The 24,034-nt window shown below is 35.8% G+C and overlaps 1 protein-coding gene across 1 annotated transcript; it reads left to right on the top strand.

Annotated features, from left to right (window-relative positions):
• Window positions 1-1,183: 1,183 nt before the first annotated feature.
• Window positions 1,184-21,801, top strand: Sypl1 (synaptophysin like 1). Its single transcript, XM_046464124.2, has 6 exons — window positions 1,184-1,249; window positions 1,503-1,574; window positions 12,118-12,245; window positions 13,495-13,702; window positions 18,135-18,323; window positions 20,382-21,801. Exons 1-6 carry the CDS (start codon window positions 1,199-1,201, stop codon window positions 20,514-20,516), a joined length of 783 nt encoding a protein of 260 aa, XP_046320080.2. The 5' UTR covers window positions 1,184-1,198; the 3' UTR covers window positions 20,517-21,801.
• Window positions 21,802-24,034: the final 2,233 nt, after the last annotated feature.

The following is a 24,034-nucleotide window of genomic DNA, read 5'->3' as shown; positions in this document are numbered from 1 at the left end:
CTCATGGCTTTCTCAGGTATGCTGGATATCAATGCATGAACCCTTCCACTGACTTCCCCAGGGGCATCTAGGATGCCTTCTTGTTTAGTAAGAGAAATCTACAATCATCTTTAGGTGCCACGGAACATAAAGTAGTATGCTGGGAACAGAGGAATTCAGGCCAGGAAAAAAAAAAAAGTCTCTATTAAGAAACTCAAATACACTTTTGCATTCTCTGGGAAACAAACATGGAGGTAAATAGATCGGGAAAGGGTTAGGGTCCGGGGTATAACTCAGGGATACAGTGCTTGCCTAGCATATGCCAGGCCCTGGTTTCAATTCCCAGCACCGCCCCCCAGAGAGCGGTGGAAGGAACACTTAGCACCCTACAGCTGTAACCATGATGGAATGGAATAACTTCAATGGCACCTGGTAAACCTAGGTAAGTACCTGGAAGCTGGGACCTGGATCCTCTTGTGCTAGAGTCCTTGCTTCCTCATTTGGACTAAGTGTTACACGGCGTTGACCGTCCTGTCCCGTGAACTGACCACTATTCCAGCACTCCAAGAACTTTCAAGGTATTGAGGAAGCCAAACAAGAGTCACACTAGCTTGGGGCTCTTATCTAAAAGGAGTTAGCTTCCTGAAGAAAGTCGCCAAGAATGCCCCTAAGGAAGGGCCTCACCGGACAGGGGAAAGTTGGTCACCAAAGTCCGTCCAGCAATTTCTGCTAACAGGTATAACTGTCCTCCTTCCTCCTTCCACCCTGGCTCCAGTACCTTTAAAAATAGAAGTAATTTCCGTAGGAATGTTAAGTGAATGCCGCTTCCGAAGTACCCCACCTGGAGCCGGTCGCCGAAATCCGTTGTTCTGCAATAACTAACTGTCCACCATTTTAATTAAAGGGACCGTTAACACAAGCTTTGAAATGTGGCTTTATCTGTGTCCATACTTCATAAATTCATCTAAAAGTTGGGCTTTGTGAAGAGAAACGGGGGCAGGGGATGGAGGTGCAGTCCGGGAGGTAGAAGCAAGGGAACCTAAAACCTAGGGGCGTAGGCAGCGGGGGCTCCGCTCTGGGGCAGGCGCCCCAGGTGCGCAGGCGCCGGCGCGGGGGCGAGCGGGCCGGAAGCGGAGCGTGGGGGGGGACGCGGGTGCGCGCGTGAGAGACGGGGGTGCTAGGGGCTGGGCTTCAGGGAAGGGGGCGCAGCGCACGCAGCATGGCGTCCAACATCTACTGGGTTCGACAGCGGATCAGCCGGCTAGGCCAGGTGCGCCCGGAGGAGGAGCATCCCCTTCCCAGCCCCTGCCCAGCCCTCGCCTTCTCGGCCGCCCTCTCCGTCTCCGCCCCAGCGCTCCTTCTGCGGCTCAACTGCCACCGCCCCGCCCCGCGGTCGCCAGGGCCCGCCTCCGAGCCCGGCCGGCCCGCCCCGCCTGCCCTTCCTCGCCGCCGGGCCGCTCGGGTCTTGCCGATCCCCTCCTCCTTCGCCCAGCCGTCCTGACTTTCTTCCCTCCTTCCCTCAGAGGATGTCCGCCTTCCAGATCAACCTCAACCCGCTCAAGGAGCCGATCGGCTTCATCAAGGTCCTGCAGTGGGTGAGTGCAGCCCGCGTTAGCGGGACCGCTCCAGATCCCGCTCCCGTTTGGCGGGGGCTCGGGAGCAGGAAACTGCCCGGCTCGGGTGGCCCGAGGCCGGCGCTGCAGTCACCCGGGACAGGAGTGGTCGGCGGGCAGGGCGGGAGACCGCGGCCCCTGGCCGCGCGGGGCGGGGACGCGGCTGCCGGCGTCGAATCACGAGTCGGGGCGGCCGCGTCGCGTCGTCCCTTAGCTGCTTGGTTCGCAGGCGGAGCCGCCTTCCCGCGCCGGAGCTCACCTCCGGGTGCCCCGGTGGAAGAGAAGAAAGCTTCTCTCTGACTCCGCCGCCTCCCGCCACGGAAGAGAAAACTTCCTGCTGCGGTCCAACCGAAACCCGGCGGCCGGGTGCGCGTCCCCGCGCCCTGCCGGGAGAGAGAGTGGCCAATTAGTTCCTAATTTGTTTCTGAGGCTGGCTCCGGGTTAAAAATAGTTAAACTGTGGATCAGGGAAGCAGGGGAAAGGTCTTTTCACAAAACGCGTCGAGTCAGTTCGGTTCATTTAATAACGTGCCAGGAATGGTGGTCGAGTCTGTTTTAGATATTTTCAAGCAACATCCTGCTAGGAAAGTCGGCTTTTAGCCCTTTCCTGGGAACATTCAACAATCATTAACATCAAAGGAGACTTATTAATTCGACCCTGGCGGTGATCAGTCTACTTGGAAAAGTTAGTGAATTTACCAGGCACTGCAGGTTTTCTCCAGACTTCGTGGTCCAGAACATATTTCCGTGCTAATTTTCACGAGCCATTTTTAAATAGGCAGCTGTTATCTGTCCAGTGTGTTCATAAACAGCAACATTTACATCCTTAACTTTTTTACCCTTTATTTTGGTGACAAAGTGGTAAAGAAGAGTAAGAACTACCAGTTTTCCTGTGAGGATGTTTTTTAGAATAACAAATCCTCAAATTCTCTGATGAGTACTCAACCTAGTTTTCTACATGCACCGTTCCCCGGAAACGTTTGCTTGATCTAGTAGTGCTGATGTTACACAGATGTCTAAAGACACAAACCAGGTTCCAGATTTAAATATAAAGAAAGTTATTGTTTGAGCTTTTAAAAATTACAGGCGGGAAATCACATTATTTAACTAGGCCAATCAAATGTAAATGCTAAGAAAAAGTTTTACTCTTATAGTCTTACTGGAGATTCCAATTAAGCTTATAATTAATAATTTGGATTTCCACTTAAATGAAGACGCAGTTGTTTATATTTGTTATAGTTTGTCAATTACTTAAAAAGCTGTAGATAGCTTTTTTTCTTAATATTTTAAAGAACTAGTGATAAGTTCATTCCTTTACTGATGGATTTTGAAAATATCCTTTTTAAGCTTCTTAAGGAAATCCTACTTTCAGTTTGGCCTCCATCTTATTATGCGGCTGAGAATTTTGTGATGAAACTATACATTATTAATGTGTAGTGTATACATATCCTCAACAAATCTTTGAGCATATACAAGCCCTGTGCTGAACAGTAGCATACAAACGTGAATAAAAAGATCTTTTCCTCATGATCTTTTAAGGATGAAGGACATGAAAGCAAATATGAAATGCCATATAAGTGCTATTATAAAGGTATATGCAGTGTAGGAAGGAGGGATCAAGGTAGGGAAGTCTACTTAGATGGAAGAACACTTGAAGGAGGAGTATTTTGTTCACTTGGGGAACCCATGTGGGGTGGCTTTCCAGACAAAGGGAAGCTTGTATTGAGAGGGATAAAAAATTGAAGCAGCATATCTCTGTGTGAGAACTTAATGCAATTTTGAGAGTTGACTAAAACCTGGAAGTACTGGGAAAGATCACTATAGTGGGGCTTGAAATTATTCTGACAGGTTAGGTTTCCAAGGATGTGTCCCCTCTAGGGTTGATCTTGAACATCTAGACCTTTTTCTTAGGAAAATGCCTGTGTTCAGAATGTATAATTTTGTAGTGTTTATTGGGTATTTCCCACTTAAGCCCAGACTCCAAGTGAATAATATAATTAGATATGCCTTTTAGAAATTTTCATTTTGTCAGCAGTGTAGAGAATGGATTAGAAAGGTCAGAAGTGGAGGATGGGAGATCTGTTGCTTGAGAAATTATGAGGGCCTAAAATTAGTTGCAGTGAAGATAGATAGGTTTATAAAATAGAATACATTTGGAGAGTGAAAAATAGGGCTTTAAGAAAGCTGCCATATTTCTGGCTTGCACTGGCAATGGTCTCACTATCCAAGCTAGGTCATTGAAAGAAGGAGGAGCAAAATTTTGTAGAAGGCCAATAAGGATACATGGCATTTCTGATTTCTTTAGATCATATAGATTGTGGTAACCTATAGGCAGTTGTATGTATGGACCTAGAGTTTAAAATACAAGTATGGGCTAGAGACTGAGCAGATATTGCCAGCAAAGGAAAGAAGATGGTTATGAAGATGGAGAGAAATAACATCTTGACATTACTGTTAGGATTTCAAGAAGAGTGCTCAGTAATGTTAGGTAAGATGCAGAGGTTAAGTAAATAAGGACTAAAATATGCCCCTTGGCTTGAGTAGTCAAGCTTTTGGTGGCTTTAGCAAGAACAATTTTGGTAAATCAGAAGCCAGATTGTAATAGGCTGAATGGATGTCTGGGAAGATAATGAAAACAGAGTAAACTACAATTTGATTGCTCGAATGGGAGAGATTTTGTATGGTTATCCCCCACCCCAAAAAAGTGACTAATTCAGCTTACAACTTGCTGAAATGCTCTTGTCTGGAGACAGCTGTTGTATTTTGGTACACAGCAAAAGTATTTGCACTTTGCACTTCATCACATAAAATGTTAAGACTTAAGGGTCAGGATTTAATAAAAATAATTTGTACTGTTTCATTCAAGGTATTCTTAATTGAATTAACTAGGTTTTAGTGGGTGTTGTTTAACTGTGAGTTATGTGGTGGTAAATACAATTTGGTGTACTATGGGTGATTCTTACCTAAGCATAGTAGTTCTACCTACCAATGCCTTTGCTTAGTGCAAATATCAAGATAGTGGAAGATGCAAATAACATCTAGTGTTGTTATGATAATATTTTTAACCTTTGAATGCATGTCTGGTAATATAATGGAGGTGATAAGAGTAAGCTCCTATTTGACTGAGGACAGGAGAGATTTCATATTGTTACCTGAAAAAGAAGAAAAAAAGAAAAAGTGACTTTATGGACTCCTGAAAGGAGTCTTGGGAACAGGGTCCTTGGATTGAGAATTGCAATTTTAATATAAGGTAAACATTGGGGATCAGAAATAGAATAGAAGCCTCATCCTAGAGTCATGACTTAACAAGAGCTGAGTACTTAAAAGGGCAGAAGAACGAACCACTTAACAACTAAAGTCTGGATCAGTCTACCTGCTGGCTTAAGGTTTGGATTTTGTGAAAACTTGAATATTTTCATATGTGAATGGTTTGGAGATTCTCTCATAAGGTACAGTGAACTAGGGAACTCAGAAGGCCAAGTAAGAATGACCACAAAACCACTAGAAAGGTATAGGAAGGGGGAGGGGGACAAGTTTAGCCTGCCTCATGCGGTCCTAAAACATGAAGAAAATTAATTTTTGCTTGAAAGCTCAAGTTTAATCAGTGGCAACAAATAATATCCCCTTTTCATGAAATGATAAAGCTCACTTCGAGATTACCAGCTGATCGACAGTCAAGATATTGATTTACTCCAAAGGACATGAAAATAATTGAACAGTCCAAAAATGATTTCAAAACAAATATATTTAGGTTTTGGAGGGAGTTAGTTTCATATTCAGCTTAAATGTTTAAGAACAAAGATGATATAAGGATTTTTCAACCCATAATGATTAATAGAAAAAATTTATAGCAGTTTATTTCAGCAGAAACACTAAAGTTTACTTCTCCTAATCCAAATTTTTAAGGGTTAGGGAACCATACTAGCAGATCTTTGATTGTACTTTAGAAGCAGAGAGAGATCAAAGAATGAAAAAAAGCACTTTTTAACTGACTTCATTGCTCATTGTGTACTGGTAATAAATCATAATATCAGCATTAATAAAAAAACATTTAAAAATGAGTATTGTTAGTAAATGCTTTAGACCTTTTGACTCAAAAATCAATCCCTTGGCTCTGCACATCTAATCTTATGATTATGAAGGTAAACATGCTGTGAAAGTTCATTTTAAATTTCTACTGATCATTGGATTTAGTGAAAACAGAATACATTTGGTTTTGCTTATAATATACTTTTAGGTCTATTTCTAAAGATTTCAATTGTATCATTTTCATAAACTAAACATTGGACAGAAAGAAATTTAAGTAGTTGATTTCAGCTTAATGATGAAACCAGATAGCAGTGAGGGTCCCGCAACCAGAAACATGTGAACAACACTCATGAATTACATGCATTTCAGTGGTCCCTTGTAGAATTCTCAGTATGAATAGGATCTAGGAATATGAGTTGGATCATAATTCTGGCTGTAAGATTGGTAACTCATTGAAAATGCCAGGGATCTCCATTTTTTTTTTCATCATGAACTCCTGTTGAGTAAAAATTTTTTGCATAGAGCCCCACTATGCATCTATAACTTAGCCAGGCAAATTCACATTGTAATACATGAACACTGAAAATGAAAGAAAAGGTGAGGTTATTCCTGTCTGTTCCTCCATGTATGGGATTTTCCTTACCTTCAGGATACCCAATATTGACTTGTGACCCTCTGACATCCCTGTTCAGAGTAGGTTTTATTTATATTTATTACAATAAAATTTAATTACATACTTAAGTCTAAAAGTGTATATAAATAAAAGTTTAAATATTCTTGTATATGAATTATTTCAGTATTCTGTACTAAATTAGTGATTCTAGAAAACTGCGCTGTAATATTAACCCTGAGGTTATAGACCTCTCAATAAGTGAGGAATCATTTGTGGTGGTCTTGTAGTGTGGAAATGTGGGCAGATATAGGTGGGGCTGTTTCTCTGGTGACTTGTGGGGGCTGTCATGATTAACATGGGACCTTTTGGACCTGAAAAGAAGCTTGTTATCACCCTGCTCCTGAGCTCTTCCTACTCATTTTGTCCATATTTATGGAGTAAGGAGAGATGGGAAAATGAATTTCAAACTTGGCAAAGAAACATTAGTCAACGTACCAGAATTTCTCGTTTTGGAATAGGTATACAAACTTGAAGGTATAGAACCACTCTCATAAGTAAATGAATGAACCAAACTGGAAGAAAAATTCATCCTTTTCGTGGTTAAGAAAATAGAGAGGAGGCAGTCTGCAAAGCACATGCCCTCTCCTAAGTGATATCTGTCACCTTAGTTCCATCTGAATGTTGTTTTATGAGAATGTGGATCTGATGTTGTTGTGCCATCAGTTTTCCCACACATGCTCAGGAGAAGCAGGAAATCCTAATTTTTAAGTGCAGAATCCTGATATTAAAATAGTGACAATAAATTCACATTTAAAAAATAAATACTGGAAAGGCTACACAAATAAATCTGCAGGCCAGGTTTTACTGATGAGTCACCAGCATATAACTTCCAATCTAGATCAAAATGTCAGTAGAATGTAGGGAGAATTAAGATGGTTGAATATTTGACTTATAGATTATTTTGTATACTTCATTTATTATTAATCTATACTTTTTAAATTAAAATGTCTCTTTTTCTTATAAAGACCAGAATTGCTAATGTAGCATTTATTTTTCTTTGTAACAAGAAGACTAAGATTTGAAATATGATTTTATGTCTTTAAGTTTTTACACATTAATATTTTCCTGAATTAAGAAGGTTAGTCAACATTTGCTGTGTACCAAGTGTTCTGCTAGGTAGGCCCTGAAAATCTTGAACAAGGTCAGGTGTGAACATGACAGCCTGGCAGGAGAGCAGTAGAGAAGATATGTTAAAAGCTAAACTGGATAGTATGGAGCAGTCTGCCACTTATTCACTGATTTTTGTATTAGTTAGGAAATGAGTTTATATATATAAAATAGCAAGATACACACACTTAAATGCCTTTAGTAGAGTTAATATATAATAGAGTTAATATCTATTGCAGCCCAGGAGAAGAATGAGTTCTGTCACAAAGTGTTAGGACCATAAAAGATGAGCAAATTAGGGCTGGGGATGTGGCTCAAGCGGTAGCACGCTTGCCTGGCATGCATGCGGCCCGGGTTCAATCCTCAGCACCACATACAAACAAAGATGTTGTGTCTGCTGAAAACTAAAAAATAAATATTAAAATTCTCTCTCTCTCTCTCTCTCTCTCTCTCTCTCTCTCTCTCTCTCTCTCTCTTTTAAAAAGATGACCACATTAGAGAAGAGAGGCAGTCCCAGCAGAAGAAAAATATACATCTAAGACAAATAGGTGTTGTGATTCATGAACAATAAATAGTATGATGAGATAGAATTCTGCCTATGTGGCTGGCAACATAGTGCAGATAAAATTTAGAAAGATAAAGTTGTGGCTAGATCAGCCATGCCATTTATGACATATTAAGGAGTTTTACATTTTAGTATATGCCTGGAAAATTGGTGAGGAAATCCTTTAAAGGGAAATAACGTTAGGTTTTTATTTCATATCAGTATGATGTCACTCTAAAGTAGCTTTGTCTAATGAAAATATAGTGCAAATTAAAAGATATAAGCCATGTAGTAATTTTAAGTATTAACCACACTAAAAAAGTTTAAAAAGAGGTGAAATTAATTTTGATATATTTTGCTTAATCCAATATACCATGTTATTAATAAGTAATCAGTATAAAAATTGTTTTATTTTACATTTTTCATACTAAATCTTCAAAATTTGGTGTGTATTTTATACTTAGAGCACATTGTAATTTATACAGCTACATTTAAAATATTCAGCAGCCACAAGTAGCTGGTAGCTTCTATACTGCACATTGCAGTTTTATAGCCCACACTTTAAAAGATGAGTGGTGATTGGAATAAAATTATCAATGAGAGGAAGAGTCTCTTGGATTAGTCCCAGAGAAAAATGTTGAGGGCTTGAACAAAAATAGTCACATATGTGATGTAGAAAATGGCTTTTTAAAAATGGTTATGTAATCTTATACAATGTTTGTTTTGTTTTTTAACTTAGCATTAAGTTTCTACAACTCATCTATATTGATGTGGGTAGCTGTAGATCATATTGTTTGTGCTACGTAACTTCCCACTGTAAGAATATAGCATTGGTTGCTGGGGATGCAGCTCAATAGTAGAGTGCTTCCCTATCATGATCAAGGCCCTGGGTTCTATCTGAGCAACACACACACACACACACTCTCTCTCACACGTGCAAGTACACATTCATACACACACACACACACAAAGACTATACTACTGTATTTTATCAATTTCTTATTGCTTTATCCCTCCTCCTTTTTTTTAGAGAGAGAGAGAATTTTTTAATGTTTATTTTTTAGTTTTTCGGTGGACACAACATCTTTATTTTTTTCATGTGGTGCTGAGGATCGAACCCAGCGCCCCACGCATGCCAGGCGAGTGCTCTACCACTTGAGCCACATCCCCAGCCCCGCTCCTCTTTTTTTGATAGTAAAACAATGTTACCGTGAATATTCATATATGTGTCTGTTAGTACACATGAGCAAGGGTTTCCCTTAGATCAATAAACTAGTAGATTCTTTGTGACGTGACATTTATTACAAATATTTTCATCTAATTTATAATTTGCTTTGCATTCAAAAGCTGACTTTTAGTTCCAAATTCTTTTTCATAATCGTAGTTAAGAATCTTTTATTACTAGTACGTTTCCTTTTTTTAAAAATCTTGAATTCTTCCCTTCTCTATGGAACAGATTTTCATTTCTAAGGACTTATTTTACATTTAAGTCTGCAATTTATTCGGACAATTTATTGAACAGTCTTTGCTTACATTAGTCATCTATTAATGCATAAGAAATTGACCCAGCTTAGCAGCTAAAGATAAGACACTTATTATCTGACAATTTCTCTGGGGCAATAATCTGGGAGGAATAAAGCCTTGTGGTTTGGTCCAGGGTTTCCGTTGAGGTTGCAGCCATCTTGAGGCTTTCAGCTCGCTCACATGACTGTTAGCAGGTCTCAGAAATTCCACTTCCAAGCTAAATCTTGGCAGTGATTGCTAGTAGTCCTTGGTTCCATGCCACATGAGTCTCTTGAAAAGTTGTCTGAATATCCTCCCAACATGGCAGTTGGTTTCTTCCAGATAATGAGAACAGTTCAAGAGAGTGAAAAGGGAAGGTAGTTACTAATATTAATATTAGTAACCTAATATTAAAAGATAACCCTTTTGTTACACCATATTCTATTGTAAAGTAAGTCACTATGTCCAGTCCATATTTAAGAGGAATTTAAGCTCACCTCTTAATGGGAGTTGTATCAGAGCTTGTGAACACATCTTTAAAACCTGCACCCTCCTTTCTTCAGTGATTCAATACTAACTGTTAGATATAATTTTTCTATATGTACTAGTTTATTTTTGGCCTCTATTTTGTCACACTGGTTCATTTTGTTTACCTCACTTATTTTTTCTAAGCCTAAATGTGAGTTTGTACCAAGACTCATTTTCTAGCCTTGTTCTTTCACTCTGTATATTCACTCATATTTATTCTAAGAGAATATCCATTCTTTAATCATTACCTGTGAACACTTAACAGAAGACTCCAAACTGTGTTAGACATTACTTCAGACTCTTAATGTTTGTAACCAAATTCTCTTTCACATATCTCTTCTTCATGGGGGAAAAAAATCCCTCAGTAATTAAGATACTGATTATGACCTACAAGATTTAAGACCCTAATTAATTCATGGGAGGCTTAATATCAAGTATGGTAGTTTTCTCTTACTATAACAAAATACCTGAGACAATCAACTTAAAAGAGGAAACGCATATTTTAGTTAACAGTTTCAGAGGTTTCAGTTTATGGTTGGTCGATGCAGTTGCTTTTGGGGCCTATGGTAAGGCAGCATGTCATGGTGGGTGGCAAGTGGAAGAGTACAGCTGCTCACCTCATGACAGCTGGGGCTAGGGGGTCCCAGCATCTCCTTCAAGGGCATGCCCCCAGTGATCTAACTTCCTTTCATTAGACCCTCCCTCTTAAAGGATCAACCACTTCCCAGTAGCACCACAGGACTGGTAACCAAGACTGTTACCATTCTGGAGAATGCTTATCCAAACTATAGCATCAAACATTTAGCAGCGTAAACTCAATATCATATCCATATTGAATTTAATCTATCACTTGGTGGATGTGTATGTGATCTCCAACAAAGTCCCTGCCCTCTTCAAGTTTCAATTTTAGGCAAAGACATTAATAATAAGTATGGAGGAGAAATATAGCAGCATACATACAGAGAATAGGTAGTGTGGGCTGGAGGGGGGGGGAACTGTTATTTATTATAAGTGTGGTAAGGGAAAGCCTTCTCTGATAAAATCATATTGGGATAGGGAACAGTGTATGTGAGGAAGTAACCATGTATTCTAGGCAGAGAGAATAAAGGAGAAGTGTTAGGAATAGCCAAGGAGACCATTTTGTGTAGAAAGATCACATTAAGGAAAAAATAGCAACATGAGGTTAGAAATATTATTACATAAGGAAAGAAAGGATCTCACAGAACTTTATATGAACTTTGGTTTTTATTCAGAGAGCTCAAAAACCTTTGAGGGGTTTTGAGCAAAAGAGAAAGGTTTTTACCTTATATTTTTAAAAGATCACCTGTTGTGTTGATAGTAGACTGAAGTGGAGGCAAAGACAGAAACAGCAGGATCATAGAGGCTGATAGCCAAAATCCAGGCAAAATATGATGGTGATGTAAGTATCAGGACATAGTGGTAAAAAGTCAGATTTGGAATATATTTTGAAAATAGAGCCATAAGTATCTGCTAAAGGATTGAGTTCTCAGTCACTAAACCATATCTGGAGTTGTTTGTTTTGTTTTGAATAAAATTTAGAAGACAAACAGAAGAAGAATTAATTTTTCTCAAATGCTATCTATAGCAGGAAAAAAAAGACCAACAGCAACAAAGTATCTTAAATGTTGATAGGGAATCAAACTATAATTCCTTCATACAGTGGAAGATACAGACATTAAAATATTCAGGATATTTAATAATAAGAGGAAAATGTTTATGATATATAAAGTTTACTTAAACAATGCACATATATTATCTCCATCTTTTTAAATACATAGAATAAGATCTAAAAAAGGTTATGAATCAGAATTTTAATAGTGGTTACTTCTCAGCACTGCAGAAAAGATTCATAGTAATATTTAGTATTTACATTGAAGTATGGGCAAATGATATGGGTTGGCATATTAATTTCTCTATTATACTCAAGAAAATAAAATCATTTGTTAAAACTTGCAAATAAAAGTTTAAATGTTTTTCATTAACTACATTTCATTTATGATTAGTAACTTTTAGAAAGTTAATGAGCCCGTTTTTGACAATCAATATACTTACTATTTTAATGACCCTTGTTTTGGGTACAGTAATGCTTCTCCTCTTCTTTTTTGGTCTCACTTTATGTAGATTGCTTCCATCTTTGCCTTTGCCACCTGTGGAGGTTTTAAGGGCAAAACAGAAATTCTAGTGAATTGTCCTCCTTTAAAAGTTATTGAAAATCATACTGTTGAAGCTACTTTCGGTTATCCATTCAGGTGAGTTTTGTCTTTTTATTATGACTTAACGACTTTTTTTTTTTACTTTATTATTGAATCAAGATTAACAACAACTTATTGATGGGGGGTAGGAAATTTTAGATTGAATGCTCATTTGTGATTATTGTTGCTTACATTTGATGCAGAGCCCAATACCTGTCTGCAAACTTTTCTTAGACTATGATGAAATAAATATAGAAAATGAGACTAAGCATTTAGAACCTTTTATGGCAACTTGACATTATTTATTCTGTCATCTTTTAGTGGGTTGGAAATTAAAAATGCTCTGTCTCCTTAGTGTAAAGCCCTTTACACAGAGAGCAAAGCATGATTTATGAAAATAGATTTCTCATGTTTTTGCAATTACTGTTCTTCAGTTTTAAGTCATGTATTTATATAAAATGAAGAATCTCTCTGTGTCCCTAGCATAATACCATACCTTTTTACTCTTGAATGAAAATGAACATTTAGTTTGTGAAATCTTTTTTGTGACTTCAGTGTTCATTGAAAACTTCGTTAAATTTTTCAGTGTTTAAGCCAGGGTGTGAATCTTTTTCCACTTATCTAACATTACTTACTTGACCAAGACTCAATTTTATTTTATTTGTTTAATAAGTGGAAACATTATCTTTTAAGGATATTTTGTTGATAAAACAAAATCTTGTATTAAGGATATGTTAGATACCAAATGCTTACTAATCATCAAAGCCATTTTATCTCTTTTCCCTGTTGTACAGTTTCTGTACAAGGAACTTAGTAGCATTTATAATCATAAGTGTTTTTGCAGTTTATCAATGGGATAATTAATGGCAATGTGAATTTCAGTAAACAGCTATTAATCCAGTGAATTATTAAGTGAATCATTATCATAATTGGCCATCCTAAAACTAGTGACATGGACTCTGCCTCTTAGAATACAGTCTGTTTCAAATTGTAAAATATTTGGTATAATCCTTCCTACTCTGCTAATTTTTTATTTCAGGAAGATAATATCTAGGTATGAAAATGTTTAATTCAGTCTGTATTAAATCATGTTAGTTATCAGATATAATTTATATAAATGTATTATGAAAATTTTAGTTTAATTAAATATTTGAATTTTCCTCCCCCCACCCCCCATAAAGGAAACGTTTTTAATATATTTGGGGAGGATTTTTTGAAATGCCATTTCAGTATTCTGTCTTAAGTATTTCTGTGTCTTTAGAAGAATCCAGTAATTCTTATATTTATTTGAACCTTTTTTAAATAGGTTGAATCAAGCATCATTTCGTTCACATCCTGTTGTAAATGTGTGCAATGGAAATTGGTCAAGTCATTTCCTCATAGGAGATTACTCCTCTTCTGCACAATTCTATGTTACATTTGCAGTCTTTGTATTCTTGTACTGCATTGCTGCCCTTCTGCTTTATGTTGGTTACACAAATCTATACCGGGATAGTCGTAAACTTCCCATGATTGTAAGTAGTCGCTTTATTTTTTTAATATGAAAATGGTTATATTTGAAGTTATATATAAGAGGTTTTTTTGGGGGGAGGGGTCTGGAAATTAAAATTTTGACAAAACTCAGCTCAACATTAATGAACCAAAATAGGTGAATGTTTGAGGCAAGGTTGAGCTTTCTTTTGTTATTAAAATTAACCCAATTCTGTTAGCTTGTTCATACTCCAAGGAAAGTTTATTTTTAGCCTTATTTTTAAAATGGAAAAACTCAAATTTAAGTAGTAAGGCTTGTTAAATTGCTAAGGGCAAAAAAAGGGCAGTAATTAATACCTTTGATTTGAAGAATTGCAGGTTACATCATTAGTACAGTGTTAATACTTCTTACCTTTTCTTTCTTTCCTCAAAGACCCCCCTCTAATTGCCTATATGAGAGATCAGCAGATTAAAACCCAGGTCATATCAGGCTCACTGTTTTTTTAAACAAAATGTTTTTGGAATATGACTACACCTAATCCTTTACACATCATCTATGCTACTTTCATGCTAATCTCCTTAATTTAAAGTCTCACATCATTTTTTATGTTCAGCATTAGTGGAATTTGTTTCAAATCTTTGAGATGCTAACAGAAGATTTGGATTTAAAGTTCTGATACCTTTCTTGGCTTCAGAGTTTACTGGGCTAGAAATAAAATAACTCTGAGATTTAGAGAATAAACTCTACTCTGAATTATTATTGGCAAATTCAGACATAAACCATGTTTTTTGCATTGGACCTCTACTATAAAAGAATAACTTCAAAGTAAATATTAGTGCTATTGACTTGAAGGGAAAAGAGGTGTTGTGTGATCTAGTCATTTGTATCTATGAGAAAACACTGATGAATTATTTGTGAACTTACCTTAAAGGGAAGATTAAACACAAAGGAACTTTTAAATAAGTTTTATTTATGTATTTACTTTTAATTTTTGCTGCCTGGATCATAAGAATGCAAATGGTAAGTAAGGAATAAAATAGTCTTTCATCATACAGATTTATTCTGTCTCAGATATCTGAAAACACATAAGAAAACCAGGTGTCTTCATAAAATAGTTCTTTGTTAAGTACCTTTCAAAAAAGATGAACTTGAGTCAACTATTTTCATTTCCAATGCTTAGTTAACAAAAGTTACATATTAGGAATCTGTAGCTTCTGTAGACTTTTCAAGCTTTGTTTTTAAAAAAGGGAGTAGGATGATCATATAGATAATTACACTTTGTCAGTTTTTTATAATTAGAAGTTATTTCTTGCCTTGTCATTATCCAAAATTTTTACTGAATCTAGCCAATGGCCTCTTTCTTACATTTTATATTTAATAAACTTTAAATATACTATGCTTCTTAAGGCAACATTCCTATTTTGTAAATAGATTTTCTGTCTAATAAAACTGTAAAATGGATGTAGTTGCATCATTCAGGAAGTCAAAAGTAATTTTCTACCTTAGAATGAATAATTTAGTGGTCATATAAAGAAATGCTCCAGAATTGGTTCCATAATGTTTTTTTGTTATTGTTGTGACATACAACGTTCTGGTCTGTTTCTAAATTAAAATTTGAATTCTTTTAATTTAAAAGGTTTTTTTGGAGGTACCCACATTTTTAAATGTAGCAAAATATGACATTGATTTTCAGGTACTGTTTGTTACAAGGGCAAGCTTTTTTAGCAGTGTCTTTAATTCTGTGTACTCCTAGAAGTATTTCAATTGTGAAATTTTAAATCGACTCTTAGTTCTCTTTTTAGGCACTGTGTGTGTGTGTGTGTGTGTGTTAAGTAGCAGGTGTTTAAGGGTTCCAGGCAGTATAGACAATCCAGAATACCAGAAAATGAAACTAAACAAAAATAGGGTATCTCGAATTTAAAAAATCTGTTACAAATCATATCCTAATTGATTAGTAGGAACAGAGTGGGCTCAGGCAGCTGTGATTGTACATTGCAGAATTCCAGGTAGCACTGTTACTTAGATTGCTGGTTCACTTAGATTGCTGTGTGACCAGAGTTCTGAGTAAGACAAATAGAATCTGCAGGGGTGAGAATAAACCTCTACTTTCCTTCATCCTGTTTACTTTGCATCGTTTTCAGAAAAGTTACAGCTTTTAATACAAAAGGATGTGGTGCCTTAAAACAGCAGCAAAGTAGATTTAAAGAGAGCATTAACCATACACCTAGTAGAACTGTAGTAGTGTTAAGAAAAATAATTAAATTGCAATTTGTTGAATAAACTTCAATTTGAAAAGCAAAATAAAGAGCATAAGCAGGAAAAAAAAGGCGTAATCTTAGTTAAGAATTTAGGAAGAGGAAAATTCCTGAAAATTAGGGGCATTTGACATATATTGGTCAAAACTATGAACTTAACCTAGAGAGAACTTGTTTGACATGTAAAATCAGTTCTCTAAAAAGAAATTTTTATGTTTAGTAAATACTTAGAAAATATCTATAGCAGATTTATGGCAAAGTACAGGGGTCAAAAGGGGAGTGAGTGTTCCCACAGTATAGAGAATGTCAGCTAAAACATTTTTGTACATTTCTCTTTGGTCTACTTTCTTCTTTTAAAAGAACCAAAGCTGTAGAGAGCTCAAATGCAAAATGGAAATAACCATGTTTTTGCAGTTAGTCAGTTTTTATCCTCTAATCACAAGGTATTTATTCAGTGCTGTCTGGATCATGTGTGCAAGCTATATGACCTAGCTTCTATATCTCGTAAGAGATTACTGATATTTATCCTAAATAAATGACTCAAAGGAAGCTGGTAAAATAATTAACATCTAATCTAGTTTATTAAAAAAAATACTGATGATAAGCCTTAAAACTGATTTCTGAACTTAGAGAGATTTTTGGTGCTGTTATATAAGCTCATAGTTTTGAGTGTATCTATATGCTTAGGGTAGCATCAAATCTATACATTTTGTATTATTTCCACTTGGGTCATTAATTTTCAGGACAGCCAAACAATGTAGTACTTATGGTTTATGTTATACAAATCCATACTTAAAATGATATTTAGATTCTTGTAACGAGTACAACTGGACAAAATTTTAGTTTCTCAGCAGAGATTTTTTTTAAAATTTTTTTATTAGTTGCTCAAAACATTACAATGATCTTGACATATCATACATTTGATTCAAATGGGGTACATAATCTTATTTTTCCACATGTACAGATTGCAGGATCACATTGGTTATACAGCCACGTTTATACATAGGGCCATACTAGTGTCTATTATATTCTGCTACCCTTCCTATCCCCACCTCCCCTCCCCTCCCCTCCCCTCCCCTCTTTCTACCCAATCTACTGTGACATGTTTCTCTCTCTCTCTTTTTTCTTCCCCTTCACACCATCTTATATGTAATTTTATATAACAATGAGGGTCTCCTACCATCTTCCGTGCAATTCCCCTTCTCTCTCCCATTCCCACGCACCTCTTGTCCCTATTTAATGGTAATCTTCTTCTCATGCTCTTCCTCCCTGCTCTGTTTTGAGTCGCTCAGCAGAGATTTGATTGGTGTGGAGAATAATTTTTTCCCTTTCTTTATCTTGTTAGTTCAGTTAAAAGCTATCCAAAATATTAAAACCCTCAATTATATTCTTAGAAATGTAATAAATAGCAAAGGATTCAGTAGAAAATTATTAGTAATAAATATAATATAAGCATTTTTTAAATTCATGACTACAAATTCATCATGACTGTGAATTTTGAAAGACCTTGTTTTATTATTTTTACCATTCCAGTATCCATTTCATGGAGAATTAGATTTAGCCAGGGGTAGAACTGATATAAAAAAGCAGGATAAGAATAAGGGAGTTGAATGTATTAAAGAGATTATAACAACCTTAGAATATAAATTATTAAGGAAAATGAGAACATGAGTGAACTTGAGAAAGTTAAAAAGTGGTAGGGTCAGACTTCTTAGTGAATCAAAAGACTTTTGGGATTGGGAAGCCAGAGAGTGAGCCAGAAAGAAGTGATGTTGGACAGGGGAATGATTGAAGGAGATTATGGAAGAACACAGACATTGATGATAACAGGGTCTAAGATATGATCCTGAGACAAGTGGTTGAGGGGAGACTGTGGTGAAAACTTTGGAAAACTTTGGTTTCTGCTGTAAAAATCTCATACTCTAGACGAGTCTTGTTAACTATTGTACGTCAGGTACTATACTAGTAACCAGTATTCACTGAATTAAGTATGACATTTTTTGTGTGTGTTTGGTGCTGGGGATTGACCTTGTGCATGCAAGGCAAGCACTCTACCAACTGAGCTACATCTCTAGCCAAGTATGACCTTTTTAATAAAGTATCATGAAGGCCATTTGTCAGTACCATAGGATTAAATGTAATCTCAGTCTCATTGTAGATTTGAAATGTGGTATTTTTTAATTGACTGCTCATTATTAACTCCCTATATTTTTGCTTCAGGACTTTGTTGTTACTCTGGTTGCCACTTTTTTGTGGTTGGTGAGCACATCGGCCTGGGCTAAAGCTCTTACAGATATTAAAATAGCTACTGGTCATAATATTCTTCAGGAACTTTCATCTTGTAAACAGCCAGAAGTGATGTGTTATTTTCATTCTGTGACTAGTATGGGATCCCTAAATGTATCAGTGGTATGTATGCATTATTTATGCAATTTTTATCTTGCTTATTAGAAATTAAATTACTAGTAATTTAAGAAAGCAATAACTTTCAATAAATCTCTGAAATGAATGTATTTTTATTTTAAAGAGAGAGAAGAAAGAGAATTTTTTTAATATTTATTTTTCAGTTTTCGGTGGACACAACATCTTTATTTTTTTTTTTTAATGTGGTGCTGAGGATTGAACCCAGTGCCCCGCGCATGCCAGGCGAGCGTGTTACCGCTTAAGCCACATCCCCAGCCCATGAATGTATTTTTTAATATTTATTTTTTTAGTTGGACACAATATCATCTTTATTTTATTTACTTATTTTTATGTGGTGCTGAGGATCGAACCCAGGGCCTCTCATGTGCTAGGCGCTCTACCACAGAGCCACAACCCCAGCCCGAATATATTGGTTTTTATTTGTACAAAGCTATCAGGATCCTAGTTATGATATAGACTACATAACAATGAAGAAAAGTCAAGAAAATTATTTCTTGTGAGCTGGTTTGAATAAGATCCTATTAATAAGATCCTAATAATAAGTCTTATGCTTTATTAAAATTGATGAGGCAGGACTTTAACCTCAAAGGCACTTATAATAATGTCTTTAACTTTTGTTGAAATTATTTGCCAGGCATTGTGCTTTTGTATCTCAAGTTATTCAGCTATCCTAAAAGGAATGTGAAAGGTAGTATTATAACCATTTTAAAATTAGGGAAAGTGTAGCTCATATGTTAATTGACCCAAATGACACACCAAGGTTTGAACCACATCTAGCTTAGAGCCTGCTGTCTAAATTAGAGTTTGAGTAACATGGTACATGAAAGTGATACTTTTATGGTTTCTTAAATAATCTATAAAATTTAGCCCATGTAATGTATTGAATGTTATTTTGTCTGCTGTTTTACCAGATAAGTGCATTATTTAAAATATTATTAATATACCAAGCATATTGCATTTAGAGAGGTCTTATGTGTGTCATGTTTTTAAGAAAATATTTTCCACTGGGCACTGTGGTGCATATCTGTAATACCAACTACTCAGGAGGCTGAGACAGGAGGATTGAAAGTTTGAGACCTGCCTCAGCAACTTAGTGAAACCCTATCTCAAAAGTTAATGTTAAAAGGGCTTGGGGTATTGCTCAGTGGTAGAACCCCCCGGATTGCTTCAGTACCACCAAAAAAAAAGAAAAAGAAAAGAAAGTATGTTCCCGATAGGTAAAATGAATTCTGCATTAATAAAGCAATTTTACCAAATATTTGTTTTATAACTTTGTAATTAATCAAAGTTAGTACTTTGAACTTTATAACAGTACTTTGAACTGAACAATTTCAGAAAACTTTCTTGCATAAATGCACAAAAAGATATAAAGCATATGCCCTTTAGTAACATGGAAGTACTGTTACCTCAAGCCTCTTATCCCACTCTTCATAATTCACTATTATATCTATAAAGGACTGTTAAAATAAGGTAGCTGGAGTTTATTCACCTATAAGGCTTCGTCCCGTCAGATGTTCATCAGGGAAGATTAATTTATTCGGGTTGATCCATACAAGATGTTAAGTAAAATTCTTCTGGCTATAGCTGTTGGATTGGAGTAAAAGAAATGGCAGTAGATGGAGAGAAAAGGGAAGTAGAAAAAAGGAGTACACGGACAGTTCAGAACCATTCTGGACAAGAGAAAATGAAAGCCCCAACAGATGGAAGCCCAGATTCCTATTGCAACTCTTCACCCTGAAGTACCAAAGTCTAAATACAAAGAAATAAAAGGAGAATTTCTGTTTTCTAAAATCTAATTTCATCGTTTTTGTAATAAATTTTTAGTTGTGATTTTTGTGTTTTATAGAGTTAAGAGATTTAGCTGTATTTTTTAGAATAAGTCTATTATATCCAGATTTTGTAGTTTGAAATAAAGTTTTTATTTTTTTATTTCACTTTCTATGTGGTAGTAGACATTAAATGAAATGATGAACTTCCTAAAAATGTTAAATATTTAAAAGAAAGTAGATATTAGATTTTCATGTCTATTTTTCTCTTTTGTAGATCTTTGGCTTTCTGAATATGATACTTTGGGGAGGAAATGCTTGGTTTGTGTACAAAGAGACAAGCTTACATAGTCCATCAAATACTTCTGCTTCCCATAGCCAAGGAGGTGTGCCACCTCCTGCTGGAATATAATTGAAGGGAGAGAGAGTTACACTGTATGAAGTATGTGTCTGTACTATGACTTGTTGCCAATATCTTCAGAAGCGCTTGTTTCTAATAAAAGTAATGGCTTTTTCAATAAATTGGTGGGTTTAAAATTTTGCTGCTTTTTTTTTACATAAAACTTGTGCCTTTCCTAAGAATTTAAGATGTAAATGTATACTGACATGAAAATTTGAAAATTCAGGGGCCTGTTATGAGATGATACACATTTGTAAATGAACAGTAATTTCTTCATTGTTTGCCTTCCAAAATGTTTACACCTTAAGCCTTAATAGTTCATTCAGAAAATGGTTATATTATCATATCATAATAGGAAAAAAATCTTTATTTGGAATAAACACTACTGTAAGTTTGTGTAGATCATATACCTAAGACCTATGTTTAAGAAAACCCTTATAAATCATATTTAGAAAAAAACATATTTAGTTCAAATTTTATATCTGAACATTCTTCATATTCTAAAACAATTTGTACTTGCAAAGATTAGGTATGTTTTCTTTTTCTTTTTCTAAATGACCTGCTGTACTTTATAGATGTACTAAAATTGTGTTAGGAGCAGAGATTTTGAAATTTCTAACACATGTGTGGTTAAGTACTTCTGTTGCATGATGTGTAAGCTTCCATTATACTGGTGGTTTAATAGGCTTGGCATATAAGTAGAACACAGTTCAGCTAGGTGGTATTATATGAATAGGCATTACTCAATGATATTTGTTTGCTGTGTTTTGTTGCTTATGCCATCTAAGTGCAGGTTGAGACCTAGTCTCCTTGCAAGTAGAATAAATGATCTACCCTTTATTGCAGACCCTATGCAAAGGGTTAAAAAAAATTAAGATTGTCTTATACTTTGGAAACATTTAACATTTAGAGTCAATGAAGTTGCCACTTTGAGTTTAGTGTTGATATTGTGAAGATAAATGTGATTCAAATTTTGCATTTTTAATATTCGTTCTTTTTTCACAAGTGGATGATTAAGGAATTATGCATCATAAAGGAACCTAAGAAAGCTATGAGTGTACTGTCTTTTCACATATATTTTGGGTATATTCCAAATACAGTACTTATTCATATTTTGCTTCCTAATCTTTTTGTTGTACAGGGATCCAGACTTCCTATTCTTAAACATGATTGTTTATATGTGAAGCATATCTTGCTCTATTGCCTTATTTTTGTTGCTTTTATTCATGGCAAAAATTGTCAATATGAGAATGTATGTGTTTTATGCAACAAACTTAATAAAGAAGTTTAAAGAGTACACTGATTGTTATATTACAAAGAAATGTTCATCTTAAAGGCATCAGCAATGCAAAATGGAACTGATTTTAAAGCAGGAAATAGAATTATAATAGTGCTTTTAAGTGTTTGGCAAGGAATAAAACAGATAAAAATACTTTGGACACTCTGGTTCTATCCTTTTTTCTTTTAGTCTCATTTAAAAATACTTACTTAAATAACTCAGACTGAGTTTTCCTGATAACTTAATAGCCTTTTTAAATTGACTATTCAATTAGATAAAAAAAAAAAATTCTAATTAAGAGTATATGCTTTGGAGACAAACTGCCTAAATTTGAATCTTGACTTCACCACTTACTAGCCAGTTAATGTGAGGCAAATTACCCTCTGCATGCCTCTGTTTTTTCATCTGAGAAATGGAAATAGTGAAAGTATTGACCTCAAAGAGTGTTCCTGAGTAAATGAAATGAGTAAATAATTGTAAAGGCTAGAAAATAGTAGGCACTCTGTGTTAGCTATGATTACTAATTTTTGGTAGCATCTAATGTAGAGATTCTTAACATACAGTCCATGGAGCTTAGTGGGGAAGCTGGTCTGTGGCTGAGAAGCAGGATAAGCTTCAAGTGTACAGACTTCTCCCTTACGGTATTCCTTAAGGAGTCCTGGATGTTTGGGTATATTTTCCTGCTGATTGTAGATGTTCATGATGTTAATAAAATTAAAAGTTATTAGGCTACTGACTGGGCCTGGTGGCACACACCTGTAATCCTGAGTCTGAGGCAGGAGGATCACAAGTTCAGGACCAGCCTCAGTAACTTAGCAAGATCCTGTCTCAAAATAAAAAGGGCTGAAGATGTAGCTCATTGTTAAAGCAGCCCTGGTGCAATCCCTAGTGTGTGTGTGTGTGTGTGTGTGTGTGTATATATATATATATATATTTTTTTTTTTAAAGAAGAAAAGTTAATAGGCTAATGAGAGTAGACTTAAAAGTTGTTACTTTTTCACTACCTGCTTTTCAGGTAAAACAAGCAATTTATAGGATAATTTTCAAGACAAGCAATAAAAGCTTTAACCTAAGTGATAGGTTGCAGGGAATTATTTATAGACAATCTTTTTTAATTTTTTTTGTGAATAGAGTTTGTGTGGACAAAGATTCTTAATGTTAACAGCAGTATTGTTTGTCCTTTATGATTTTAGATCATTTAGATGATTTTATTATATAACATCAGGTGAGTGTACAAAATAATTATACAAGTACTTAACTTGCATCTTATTTTTAAGGAAATAAAATATTATAAATACAGCCTTTTCCTGCCCTTCATTAATACAAATAGAAATAAATATTGTGTTGAAATCGGTGTGAAGATTTCTCAGAACATATCATAAAAAATGGGGAATATTAGAATGTGAGATACATAGTCAGTTGTAACTGAGGTATTACAAAATTATTTAGCAAAATGCTTGTAACCAATTCAGTTTCCCACCAGCAATATGCAAGAATTCCTCTTGCTCCATGTTTTTGCTGGTAGTTGATACTACTGGATTATTGCCAATCTGATGAGCTTGAAATATCTTTGATGTTTTTAACTTTGAGTATTTCTAATTGCTATTGAGCTTGGCCATTTTCTCCTATATTTATTTGTTTTCTCTTTATGATTTCTTTCATATAAATTTTTTTTATTTTAATATTTAACTATCTTCTTCATGGTTTATGTTTGTGTATCCTAAATCTTCTTCTCGGTGTCATACTTTTTTGGAGGTGGGTACTGGGGATTGAACTCAGGAACACTCGGCCACTGAGCCACATCCCCAGCCCTATTTTGTATTTAGAGGCAAGGCTTCACTGAGTTGCTTAGTGCCTCACTATAGCTGAGGCCAGCTTTGAACCTGTGATCCTCCTGTCAGTCTCCCTCCTGGATTACAGGCGTGCACCACCACACCTGGCTCAGTGTCATACTTTTTATACTTTTCAGTACTCATAGCCAATTTTCATAGTGCCATTTATTTAAAAGTTCATCTTTTATCTACCCGTGTCATATCAGATTTCCACATTATTTTTTATCCCTTTTTTTAGTCTTGTACCAGTTCTGTATTCTAGCCTCGTCACCCTTTTAAGTTCTCTTTAGCTATACAGAAAAAAATTGCTGACTCAGTAAGCACAATCATATGATTCTTACTGTTATTCACAGTTGATTTGGCTACCTTGAAGCCATTCACTCTTGTATAAATTTTAGGATGAGCTTGTCAAGTTTCTA

The sequence above is a fragment of the Marmota monax genome, unplaced genomic scaffold (assembly GCF_021218885.2).
Source record: "Marmota monax isolate L192 unplaced genomic scaffold, Marmota_monax_Labrador192_F-V1.1 WCK01_AAM20220418_F8-fsc00065, whole genome shotgun sequence".
Classification (NCBI taxonomy): domain Eukaryota; kingdom Metazoa; phylum Chordata; class Mammalia; order Rodentia; family Sciuridae; genus Marmota; species Marmota monax.
The sequence above is the reverse complement of the archived record's forward strand: the minus strand, read 5'-3'. Positions and strand labels throughout refer to the sequence as shown.

Excerpts from the sequence above, each read along its gene's own strand:
- Sypl1 (XM_046464124.2), top strand. The coding sequence starts at position 1,199 with ATGGCGTCCAACATCTACTGGGTTCGACAGCGGATCAGCCGGCTAGGC. Across the intron at positions 12,246-13,494 it reads ACTTTCGGTTATCCATTCAG|GTTGAATCAAGCATCATTTC; the intron begins GTGAGTTTTGTC and ends TTTTTTAAATAG. Across the intron at positions 13,703-18,134 it reads GTCGTAAACTTCCCATGATT|GACTTTGTTGTTACTCTGGT; the intron begins GTAAGTAGTCGC and ends TTTTTGCTTCAG.